Source organism: Martes martes (assembly GCF_963455335.1).
Source record: "Martes martes genome assembly, chromosome: 9".
NCBI lineage: Eukaryota > Metazoa > Chordata > Mammalia > Carnivora > Mustelidae > Martes > Martes martes.
In genome coordinates this window covers 99,537,154-99,550,302 of record NC_137896.1, presented here as the reverse complement: position 1 = coordinate 99,550,302, position 13,149 = coordinate 99,537,154, and the positions used below count along the sequence as shown (strand labels likewise).

The 13,149-nt window shown below is 45.6% G+C and overlaps 1 protein-coding gene across 2 annotated transcripts in view; it reads left to right on the top strand.

Moving 5' to 3' along the window:
* ST3GAL5 (ST3 beta-galactoside alpha-2,3-sialyltransferase 5) overlaps positions 1-2,490 on the top strand; it is a 49,977-nt gene extending 47,487 nt beyond the window's left edge. For both annotated transcript variants that reach the window (XM_080814126.1, XM_080814127.1), the window contains one exon: positions 1,250-2,490. In XM_080814126.1, the coding sequence (XP_080670252.1) occupies positions 1,250-1,498 (249 nt within the window). In that variant the 3' untranslated portion in view covers positions 1,499-2,490. The remainder of the gene's footprint in view (positions 1-1,249) is intronic.
* Positions 2,491-13,149: the final 10,659 nt, after the last annotated feature.

The following is a 13,149-nucleotide window of genomic DNA, read 5'->3' as shown; positions in this document are numbered from 1 at the left end:
GGTTTCACGTACTCCTTCTATAAACACTGATTGAGTTTTCCCGATGGGCCAGGTACAGAGCCGGCCACAGGTAAGAGAGGACACTGCTGTAGGGTCCTGTGGCTAAACAGGAAGACATCTTCCTTTGGGTTAATTTCTCTTGTCTTTAGCAACTGTTGAGCTTCTTTTAACGAGTGATGCAGATGCCACACATCAAGGAGCAGAAGGTGGCTTTGAATAAATGAGTTCCGTAGAGCTTCCTTAATCCATTTAAACTATCAACTCTGAAGGGTTCACTGTTGTTCCAATTGACGGAAAAGGAGAGTTGTTTCTGGAAGCCACAGACTCAAGTAGGATGAACAAAGTGGGTACATTTACACATGAAAGACTGTGCAACCGAGTGTCATGGTAGGTAACCGGTGCCCTTCAGGGAGTGCTTTGACTGCTCTAGGGCCTTCTGTACTTCTCTCTGCCCTGTGTACCGATTTTGCCCAAGACTGGGACAGAGATCCAGAAAGCACCATTCCAGATTGGCAAGGGGCAAGATAGCAGATGTAAGGGAGGGAGTGGTGATATCAGAATCCACAACGTTCAGACATTTGGCACATTAAGCTACCGTCAGTAGGATACATTTTAGAAGGAACAAATATGGAAACCCTTCATTTGGGCCTAAAAATTGCCCACACAGAGGGTGGGCAGAAACTGGCTTAGCAGCTGTCTATGTGAAAATGGCCTAGAAGCGTTATTTGCCAGAAAAGCAAAGGAGGGCCTTCGGTGGGATGTAGTTTCAGGTGAGAAGTCTTCGCTGGCGGAAGCGGAAGCTGCTCTGTTCTCAGGCAGAGACCGTCCACAGGAGCCAGCAAGGAAGGGCCGGCCTCCAGAAACAGGTCCCAAGAAGGATGGGAGACAGTCCTGTGGACTTTCCTAGTTCCAGAGCAAAACTTATAGATACTCACCGTGTCAGAAAGGAAATGGACTTGCTTCGCAGTTCTGGTCATCACGTATTAGACCAGGAGGTAGAAGTCTTACAAAGAACACGTTTTTGTTTGGTGCAAGAGGACCTGCCAGGCAACATCTCGGTGGTGTGTTCAAAGATTTTCACATCACAGACCACGTTACAGTCCAGATTCAGACTTCAGGATTCTGTGATTAATGAAACTGTGCGCTGTATTAAATGGCAGCCTCCTGGCAGTGTCTGTGACTGACAGAGCATGCGTGCCACTTGGAAACCAGTGAATGGCCCTAAGCCTTGTCTTTTCCTCTTTTTCAGAATGTGCCCACCATTGGTGTCATTGCTGTCGTCCTAGCCACGCACCTGTGTGATGAAGTCAGCTTGGCAGGCTTTGGATATGACCTCAATCAACCCAAAACACCTTTGCACTACTTTGACAATCTCTGCATGGCTGCCATGAACTTTCAAACCATGCATAATGTGACAACGGAGACCAGATTCCTCGTCAGGCTGGTCAAAGAGGGTGTGGTGGAGGATCTCAGCGGAGGCATCCATTGTGAATTCTGAGCACAAACAAACCTCATCTGACAATGCAGCTCCGACTCTGAAGGCTGGTTTTCAGAGCCTTCTCCATGACTGCATCCTGCAAATCCTTTGAAGTGCAGCTGGTGTTTTTAACTTTTAATTTAAAAAAAATGATAAGTTTCACTCTTCCCACTCTGTCCCCACTATTTATTTGAGGTCAGTGTTTTTGCACAACATTTTGTAAGATAATTTTGAGAACTGACTTGGAAAGATTTTTCAAAGAGACTTGTATGTAATGATGTTTTATTGTGTTTTAAGAATGTTATTTAATTTGTAAAAACTCTGTCCGTGTCTACTGCACATAGAATACCAGGTAACTGAGTGGAAGGAGAATGGAGGTCACTCGTTCGATGAGAGCCCTGAATGCCAGATTCTGATTCCCTGTCACTGTTTGGCGGGACGCATGTCCGAGGCGCTTCCGGGATGACGTGCTCAGTAGCTAAACCATGGGTACTAGGTTAGCCGTGCTGCTGCATGAGGCCTGGGCAGGTTGGAGAAGTCCCCGGCCCCTCTCTGTTGGTCTGCCTTCTGCCTTCCCCTGCCATCCACCAGAGGAGCTGTCCTAGCTGTCCCTGGCCGGGGAGGGACACAGAAGACATTTTCTGCATTTTCAGAATATGCGAAGCCACCGTGGGCTACAGAAGCAACTCTCTCCCCTGAAATGATGCCAGCTCTTGAATTTCCTGAGAGGTTTTTTTTGTTTTGTTTTGTTTTTTACTGCCCTTCCAAAGCACTTAAATGTTAATCGGTGGCTTATAAAATTTAGCACACAATCTCTGTTCTCCAGAGTTGTAGAAGGATAAACCCTTTCCAAGAATAGTCACATTTTCTGAAACACTGAAATAAAATACTCCCAGTGTTATAAATTGCCTATTTAAAAAAAAAAAAAGTTTTTTTTAAAAATGCCTACCTGGCAGTGTGTATCAGGTAGTGTGCAGGTCAAAAAAAAAAAAGAATAAAAGCTTTTGAGGAGCTCTCATAGTCTACTTAATTTGAGCACTTAAAAAAAAAAAAGAAAAGTCTGTAATCTCCCCGAAATGTCCTTGGATGCTGCTAGGTGGAGACGTCAGTGGGGGATGCCTGCAGGGAGCGACAGCGGATGGTGCCTCATCTTGCCAGGGGGCCGCACTCCAGACAGCTGGTGAGGGACTCTTGGAGAGACATCAAGTGCCAGTAGCTTCCTTCGGAACACAGGCTCGTTCCAGCTTCTGTCTTGGTTATCCGAGGGTCAGCAGCTACTTTGCTCCCGCCTTGCCCTGTCCAGTTCTCACCTGCGTTCACCACGTCTGTGGTCCTGGTCCCCGGCAGCTCTGCTGTCTTCAGCATCTGCCCCCCTCTCCCAGCACACACAGGGTGGGGAGCCCATCACAGCGCACACAGGGGCCCTTGGATCTCTGGGGCCCTGGGGTCAAGCTCAGAGTCTCCGGCATCACCAAATAGTATTTCTCTGGATTGGTGACTTCACATTTTCTATGGATTTTGCTTTCTGTTTTATAAAATACTGTTTCAAAGAAAATGCTTGGAAATGTTCGCCAGCTAAGTGACAGAGTTGAAACTTGAGACTCGGGAAGATAGTCTGTGGCTGTCTGTGACTCAGGGAAGGCCAGCCCTTCCCCGGCCCAGCCCTCAGCTCCAGCCCCTCGTCTTTCAGGGTCTACTTGAAACCTGAAAAAAAAAATTTTTTTTAAACAGTTTGACCGAAGCCAGGGTTTGAACTTCCTTAGACAGCTTCCCCGTGGGCTCACATGGACCCAGGTGCCACGCCGTGCTGGGCCGCTGTAAAGTGTGTGGCTCCAGGCCCGGCACCCAGCAGCTTCCAGCCTGTGTCAGGCCTGGGCTTCTGCCCACCCTTCCTCTGTACATCCCTTGTTGCATCCTTACATGGCTTTTCTCAGGCCTCTCGCCTTTGAATTCCTAGCAGGGAGGAGGTGCCCAAAGTGCATAAAAAGGCATACTTTTCTCAGAGACCTTTCGTGGCGTCCACCAGCTGGTGGGAGTTGGTCAGAGACCATCTTCAAGAACTTTGAGCACTTTGGCAGCTGTGTGTTAGAAGCGTCTCCTAGGCTTTGCAGTTCCTCCTCCTTTACCCCACCCCCCACACACTCGCCCTTTGGGAACCCACCTCTAGGTGCTTCCGGATGTCACAGGTGGAACTCCAATAGCAGGCTTCATGTCGCCCTCTGACTTCGTAGGTGCACGCACATCCCTCTCACGTTGCTGTGGTCCTTGATTTTGAGGCAACTGAGGATAGCTTCCACATGTTCCGTATTTTAACATACATCTTACCAGAACTTTGGGCCACAGAAAATTTCAGTGAGTTGTATGGTTTGGGTTTGTCTTTTTTCTTTTTCTCTCCTACAGAGAGCCGATTGTCTCCAGAAACCTAGGCCGACTTTAGGAAAATGCCTGTGGACTGGTTGAGTATCTCCCTGTGACATGGGTCACATTTTTAGGCAAAGCTGAATTGGATTTTCTAGACAACCTCATGCATTCTAGGTATTCCCCTTCCTTTCCTCATGGCTCCTTTGTGTGGCACGGGGGCTTTCATTTCCCAAGAATATATCGATAAGGCAGTGGCAATATCTATTTTCTCAGATTTGGGGGATATCATCGTTCGCTGGGCCCATTAGTTGAAATAAGTTGTCAGACCAGCTTCTTGACTCAACGGCTCGTGTTGAACAGGGATGAGCTCAGTGTAGTTTGCGTGGCTGACACAGAGGCTCAGTTGTAAAAGAAAAAAGTCATCATGCCCCAGTCTCCTCAGGATATCGAAGATTTCTAAAACCAAGGACCACTTCATTGTGGCTGTATTCCAACCCCAGTGCTCTGGGACTTGATTATCAAAGGGATTGTTGACTTGGCCTTGTTACTGTCTCAAGAGACCCTTTTAGACCAGCATCACAGGAAGATTAAGAAATGGCGACTTATTCTCCTCCTTGGCAGGTTTACAGCACCTGAGTGTGGTCTACCTTTTCATCTTTTCTCTGGGACCCTTCAATAAAATCCATTGAGAAGGAAGAAAAGGACTAGTTCCTGTGAGTTAACAGAGTTGCCCCTGGAATGCAGTGAGTTTTTAGTAAGCTTGCAGAGCCAGCAGGAACCGAGTGACACCCCGCCTCCCTTCCATTCACACGCGGTAACAAAATGCTTCTCTCAAACAAAGGAGCCTGTGTTTGGTGCCATGGGACCAATGCCTTCTCCCCAGGCACTGACCCTCCATGAGGGCACGCCCAGATGACCACACACTCGCCTTGCAGACTGTAGCACAAAGGACAAAGGGGAGCTGGTCCCAGGACACAGAGCACCAGAATACACATCTTTCTCTGTCCTTCCCCACTTCCCAAGGTCATCGTAGGCCACGTGGATTTGTGTGCTCAAAACATGGTATTTATCTCCCTTTACCTACAACCAACACTCAATATAAGACTGAAGTAAATTGGGCAGGAGAACTATTCATTAAATGTACACTCACATGTCACGGACTAGAAATTAACATCCCCCCACAAAGGAAATTGCAGTCTTGGTAGTTCAGCTTTCATTATAGAAATGATTAGATTTGACCAATTCCCAATATTAAATTTCAATCCACTGAGCAGAGAAGAAAAGCATCTATCTTTAGAGGGCTACAGTAGAACAAAAAGTAAAGGCTATGAAATTTGGCTCTAACTTTTTATAAAAGCAGATCTCTCCAGTGAGCTGTGTCAGTGAAACATGTCGGAAGGGAGACAAGTTTACAAATTTCCTCTGGAAAAAAGGGGGCTGTCAGGTTTTGAGTTGGCCTTTGTGTGCCTAGAAAAGGAGTGAAGTGAATTGTCAGAAAATGCAAACATAAAAAATCGAATTTTCACTAGATACCCCACAGAAGCAATGCTCGTAACGGATTATACACCAGAAATTTGGTAATTTCTAAAAGCAATATATTTCACTCTCCTGTTACCTGACTTAGTTTTTTTAACTTCTTGAAGAAAATTGGTTCCAAGAAAAATGGATATTTAAAACAATGAGTTCATTTAAAATGTTGATTAGGTCCTTGACAGGAAAGACCATGCTACACTACCAGGCAGTGACAACCAGGCAGTGACATGAATGGGACAGATGACAGAGGACAGCATGGCAGTGAGGGCCAGTTGAAGGCGATTAGGGACAAGAGTCAGATGCAAAAGTCGTTTTGAATGGGCTGGTTAACATATCAAGATATCCTATCAGCCTGGCTCATTTCGGTTGGGAAGAAACTGACTATCAGCTCTAAAGCAATGAGAATTCAAGAGAACCTCTGTAATTAAGGAATAAACTCTTTAGAGACAAAATTTTATACTTTATTCCATCCATAGCACCTATAACAAGGCCTTGCCTATTCTAGAACACAGGTAACTAAAGCGGTAAATGAACACATCACTTTTTTTTATATGTAATTGTCTTAGTGACTTAAATGGATCTTAAAAGATTATGCCAGAAGCTGAATAGGCCTGCTTAGTGGCTATACACATATCCATACATTGCGGAAAACCAACTTATTGCTGAGGCTTCCAAAATAGGTGTGTGCCCTATCTTTTCAAAGACGGGCTGTATTGTTGTGACTGATCGTAAGAAGTTTATGGAGATCTTCATCTCCGTTTCTGACATACCACTCCCCAGACCCTTGGAATTTCCCAAGTCTTGAGAATGATTATGATGTTTTGTGTTATGTTAATGAGATGCCTTTTGGAAAGCACCTGAGAATGGGGACACCAGAGGAAGCAACCAAGTGATTTCCGTGCCACCCACCCTCCCACCGCCCCCCCAACCCCAGACCTCTGGGGAATAGAGAGGGGCTAAAAATTACAATCGTTCACCAATGGTCAACGACTTAATCAACCATGCCCATGTAATGAAGCCTCTGCAAACCCCCGAAAGGATGGGGTTCAGAGAGCTTCTGAGCTGACAAACACATGGAGACTGGGGAGAGTGGTTCACCTAGAGAGGACATGGAAAATCCCAGCCCTGTCCCCCCAAACCCTGCCCAATGCATCTCTTCCATCTGGGTCTTCCTGAGTTCTATCCTTTTATAATAAACCAGTCATCTAGTAAGTAAAATGTTTGAGTTCTGTAAGGTGCTCTAGTAAACTAGTCAACCGGAGGAGGGGCCCTTGGAGATCTCTGATTTATTGGTCGGCTGATCAGAAGTAGAGATAACCACCAGGGCTTGGCACTTGGCATCCTGAATTGGAGGGATTCACTGGAACCTCCAATTTGTTAGCCAGTTAGGTGGAAGCCCAGGTGACAATCTGAGCTTGGGACTGGTGTCACAAGTGGAGAGGACGCTTGTAGGACTGAACCCTCAAGACCTCTGGGATCTGAGGCTGTCTTCCGTTGGATGGTGTCAGACCGGAGTTGAATTCTCGCACACCCTGCCAGGGCTGGAGCGTTGCCTGTTGGAGGTGTGGGGCATTGAATTTGGATGCTCAGAACACAAAAGACCTGCCAAAGTGTATCAAAGTGTGGATGTAGGGGTTGGTGTTTCACATTGTAATAGGGAAGGTCTTGTGTCAAAGGGTTTATGTTTTGTAGTCAAGGCAGTCAGTTTATTATATAGAATTTGGAAACTAAGATAATATACCTCCATTGTATATATGTACATATTTGTCTGCCTTTTTTGTTGTTGTTATACATCATTTGCTCGATAAAGCCTACTTTAAAAAGACATAATTACCAAAGATCTGATCATTTTGAGTTATGTGCTCTTGTCTTTAAAATAATGGTGGACAAAAGACTTCCTGACTGAGGCTTTGCTCTGGAGTGGTTTGCTCTTCCAGTGTGATGTTCGTATGAAGAGTGACTGAGATTCAACACACACACACACCCCCCCCCCAAACAAGCAAAATTAGATTCTAGTCCAAACTAAGAGTCTTGTCCTAAAATGAAAGGTTGAGTGGAATGTTACAGTCATGGCCTTTCCCTCTCCATCTTTTGCCTGTGGCTCATCTATGTCACTTTACAAGCTTGACCTCAATTTAAGAACATGAGTGCATTGCAAACCCTGGGGGTGAGCTGAGGAGAGGTCAGAAGGGACAGGCCCCCATCTTTTGCCAACCTCACATCCTCTCCCCACCCAGCCACCACTAGGCACACAGGCGATTGACAGGGAATGAGGAAATGTCCAGTACAAACCCTGGCTTCACAGACGAACGTCTCCTGTAGGCTTCATCCACACTGACTGGGCACCCCTCATCTGGAAGGGGTAGGAGGTCTCAGTTCCACCTGTCCTGTTCAATTAACAGGTCAAATGACCTGATTCTTACTTTGGACAATATAATCACCATACTTATTATTTTACATACTTATTCCTAGAGACCTATCTTGTGCTTCTTAAAAGTGTATATCTCAGGACATTTGGAGCCACTTTTAGAAGGGGTGACTTCTGACCACTTTCATCTCAGCATGCAGCTACATCAAAGTCTTTCCAGAATCTTCCCCAGGTCTCTCTTCATAAAAAGCCAATCCTGATTTTCTTCCCTGCTCCCTTCTCTCTGTCCATCTCCACCCCATGCTTATGTCCTGTATTGAACAATTATTTGGCTTTCCTCCAGCTAGAAAGAATCTTCCCTTTCAGGAAGACAACAAAAATTGAGCTGACAATCAAAGAGATTCTGGCCAGGGCCAGGGAGCAAAGACCACCACCTCATTTCTACTTGTCAGATGTCATAATTTCCTGCAGAAATGAAGGACGGTCCAGTTTTTGTTGTCTAATTTTGAACACTCCTAAAATAAGATTTTAAGTATTATTTAAAATTGAAATACGAAATAGAAGAAGAGCTTATTTAGATCATTTTTTCTTTTCTTCAGCCTTTTTGAAGTCTTCACATAGTAGAGACATGATCTCCTTTACGTCACAAATTTGTATTTATTTTTTTTAAAAGATTTTATTTATTTATTTGACAGAGAGAGATCACAATTAGGCAGAGAGGCAGGCAGAGAGAGAGAAGGAAGCAGGCTCCCGGCTGAGCAGAGAGCCCGATGCGGGGCTCGATCCCAGGACCCTGAGATCATGACCTGAGCCGAAGGCAGAGGCTTTAACCCACTGAGCCACCCAGGCACCCCCACAAATTTGTATTTAAGTAGCCCTTTGGCCCTCCTGCCTATGCCTTAGAAAAATACAAAACCTCTATTCAGACCCATGGATCCTACTTTGTTACAAGAGAACAAGGAGAGGAAAATATTTTGAAGAGTTCATCCTATGAACAAGCGGCCCCAGGTTGGTGTATCCTCAGGTATGGTATGGTGGGGTTCTTGTCTACCATCAGCTTTGTGGGTCCCTCTCTGTTGCTGTCATTGTCTGGTTCCAGGGTCTGTTGTCCCCACTCTGGGAGAGCTCGGACCAGGTCAGAACAGAGGCCATGCTGAGATCTACCTGCTCCAGATACACCCCCACATTTTCCAAAACTTGCAACTGAAATAGAATCCAATGGTTGCTTTATTTTCAAATGCACTGAAATCTACCAGGTCTTAGGATATGGAAGTAAAACTAACAGCGGATGGCCCTTGGGGCGGCCACGTGGTTCTGCAGCTCTGGCTGACCATTCTGTCCTGAACACCATTTGTTCAGATCCTGGAACAGTGGCTGCTCTGTGCACCATGCCCAAGAGACATTCTCAGCTGTATCTTAGTACCCAGCAAGGGTGTCCTAAAGATACTGCTCTGTGCCACCTAGCCCCAGCTTCCCGCCTGCTCTGTCACCACGGTCCCCTTCATGTCTATAAGCCTTCTGAGAGCCATAGCTGGACCCTGATGGACAGGCTGCAAACCAAATGGACCTTGTCCTACAGCTCTGGAGTTCTATCTAGAGGGGAAGACTTTTTAAAGAAGTAAATGTGACAAAGGCACATTTTAAAGCAAAGGGTAAGGGCACCAGATGAGGGAAGTCAACCTGATACCAAAGCCATGATGGGCAGAACAAGGCAAGGAAGAGAGTTCCTGGCAGAGTGAACAGATTTGCCAAGATGTGGAGACGACCCAACACAACAACTTTATCAGACCAAATCCAAAAGACAAGTAGAGGCTCAGGGTGCAGCTTCTAGAGGCCAGGCTAAAATGACCATCAGGGTAAAGAGCATTTTGGAGCCACTAGGTATGTTAATGGGAGTGACTGGATCCAACTTATGCTGAAAAACATCATTGTGGCTGCAGGGGGAAAGAGGATGAGGGGTGTGGTGGGTGGGGGGACTGGAGACAGAGAAAGGATGGGAAAACCCAGGGAGGTGACTTCACCATGGACTAGACAGAAAAGTGGGTGATGCTGGAGTTCTGGGCCTGGTGGGCCTCATGACCCAGGATTCTGCCAGCCCCTTTTCTAGATCTGTCTCTGGGGTGTGACAGCAGAGAGCCAGGGACAGGAACCAGGAGGCTGGGAGGTAAGCCTGCCTCTGCTACAACAGCCATATATGCCTTGCGACAAGTCACAGCCCCTCTCTGGGCTTCTCATCTGTTAAACAGGGCATTCGTGGGGGCCCTGCACGCCATTAATTTCTCTTTAACGAAAACTGCCAACCCCAGAATGTGTGGCCGTTACTGTGGACCACAGCGCCACCTAGTGTCTGTGAGGTGTGTGCACAGCTCTCATCTCTGGGCTTCTAGGCGAGCCCCTGGGGCAAAGGGTGGAGCGCGTGCTCAGAAGTCTGGCCTGGGGCTCCTCCGCCCGGTTAGCTGCGGGGGCGCTTCCCGTCTTCCTGCACTCTCTCACCACTTCTCCGGCGTCCCTTCCTCCTCCCACGCTTCTGCCCTCCATCCCTTCTTCTGTCCCCTTCTCACTGTGATCTCTTCCGGCGAGATCATCCGTTCCCATGGCTCTGATGCTACCTCTTTTTATTCCGTTCCCAGGTCTGCAGTGGGACCTCCCTCTCAAGCCTCCAGTATGTCCTTCAGGATGTTACCTTCTCCCTGGCTGCCAGGCTAAGCCTGGACCTCACACTCGGGGGCTGAAAATATTGTCCTAACACTGAAGCTCTTCCACTGACCAGTTTCCTTTCTGATGGGCGGTACCTCACAGGTGCCATGACTCGGTCCTGTCCAGGGCAGGCCAGGTGGACTGTCCCTCTGCGGTGTCTCTTCCATCCAACTTTGTCAATTCTAAAATGGATGGTTTGGAAGACGGAGGTTCTGGGAGGCAACGGAGCTCCTACAGACCCTGCAGAGCCCACACACTGCCTTGACACTTTCCTGATCTGCAGGTCTCTGCCTACCCACAGCCCCTGACTCCTCCGCCTGTCATCAGTAAAAAACCCACCTTGGGTTTTCTCTTTACGGTACAAATCACACATGTCCACTGGAGATCCATTTCAACACACATAGTCTCAGAAAGACAAAAATTTGAAAATTAAAATCGATCATGTTCCCATCCAGAGGTACGCACTATTAAGAGTTTAAGATATGTTCCCCAGGGTATTTTTTTCTACACATACGCATACATAAATGATGACAGATTGATTAGATTTTATGGATGGAATCATATAAACCATACTTCTCTGTAATAATCTCCCCTACCATTTTTTTTAAAAGATTTTATTTATTTATTTGACACACACAGACAAAGACAGTGAGAGAGGGGATACTAGCAGGGGGAGTGGGAGAGGGAGAAGCAGGCTTCCCGCAGAGCAGGACCCTGGGATCATGACCTGAGCCGAAGGTACACGCTTAATGACTGAACCAACCAGGCGTCCCTTCCCCCACCTTTAATAATGTTAATTCTTATAGCTCTACCTCATCCTTTTTATGGCCATGTTTGAATACACCACAATTTATTAAACCACCCTCTCCAGAAAGGATAAAGTTGTTTAAATTTTAATATTATTAATAATATATATTTGAATTCTTGTTCAGTAATTTCCTTGGGATAAGTTCCTCGAAATAGGATCATTGAGTCAAAGGGACACACTTTTTTTTTTTTAAAGATTTTATTTATTTATTTGACAGACAGAAATCACAAGTAGGCAGAGAAGCAGGTAGAGAGGAAAGGGGAAACAGGCTCCCCACTGAGCAGAGAGCCTGGTGTGGGGCTTGATCCCAAGACCCTGAGATCATGACCTGAGCCAAAGGCAGAGGCTTAACTCACTGAGCCACCCAGGTGCCCCAGGGACACACATTTTTTAAAAATCCTGGTGTGCATTGACAAACTGCTTTCCAAAAGAGTGTCACTAATTTATACTCCCCTCAACCATGTGGGAAAATGTCCGTTTACACATGGCCTTGAGAATCCTGAGCATTGTTCTCTTTTTTGACAATGTGATAAAAAACAATGTTATTTTGAAATGAATATCTTTGACTGCTAGAGAAGCTCCATATTTTTCTGTCAATTGGCCATTTGTATTTTTTCTAAAGTAAATTGCCTGTTGCTCTTTGCACATTTTTCTGTGGGGCATGTTCCTTTTTTCTAATAATTTCACAAGAATTCTTTATATGTTTAAAAAAAGTTTGGTTCCATTTCCAAGCTGAAAGCACGGGGAACAGCACAGAGCTCCTCCCCAGGGACACAGAGATGCTAATACTGTTAAAAAAAAAAAAAAAAGAGGGGCGCCTGGGTGGCTCAGGCTTTAACCTCTGCCTTCAATTCAGGTCATGATCCCAGGGTGTTGGGATCGAGCCCCACATCAGGCTCTCTGCTCAGCAGGAAGCCTGCTTCTCCCTCTCTCTTTCTGCCTGACTCTCTGCCTACTTGTGATCTCTCCCTGCCAAATAAATAAATAAAATCTTAAAAAAAAAAAAAAAGAAAGAAAGAAAAGAAAAAAAGCTTAAATATCTGGAAACTATTCTAAGAACTTATAATGAAGGGATATTTTTTCAAGAAAATCTGCTAAAACTTGGTAAGAACAGCAAGAGTATTTGAGCCACCACCCCCTTCCTCCTTCCCCACCCCCAACCATCTCCTCTTGATGGATGCTCCATTTCAGGTAGTGTGGCCAAGAAGACAAGCTTAATCTCCCCTCAGCAGCTGATTAAGAGCTATTTTATCTCACCAGTAGGGACAGGTCATCAGCATTTCTCATCCGCTTCAACTCTAGATTAAAGAGGTGAGTGTAGCCAAGGGATTGGGGATTCCTTTCTTCTATCCAACCCCTAGCCATATGATGGAGGCTGTACCCTGGACATGACAGGCCAAGAATACTGAGACCCCAATCATCCTCACCCCAGCTCACTCATTCCATGATGAGGTTTCATGACAGGCTGACAGAATTGAGGGGAGATATTGACAATTAAACAATAATAGACTTCAAGACCCCACTTTTGATCTTGTATAGAACAACTGGGCAGAAGATTTCCATATGCAGCAGAATGAAGTTAGAGCCCTACCTGACACTACGCACAAAACCCACTCAAAATGGATCAATGGCCTAAATATAAGAGCTAAAACAACAAAACCTATAGGAGAAAACATGAGGATAAATCTTTTGACCTTGGATTTGACATTGGCTTCTTAGATAAGACATCAAATGCATGAGCAACAAAAGAAAAAAAAAGGATAAACTGGATATGATCATAAATTAACTTATGTTTCAAAGGACACTATCAAGAAAGTGAGAAGACAACCTACAGGATAGGAGGACGTTTTTACAAATATATATGCAATATTTTACATTTATGTGAATGTAAATACATTTACATTT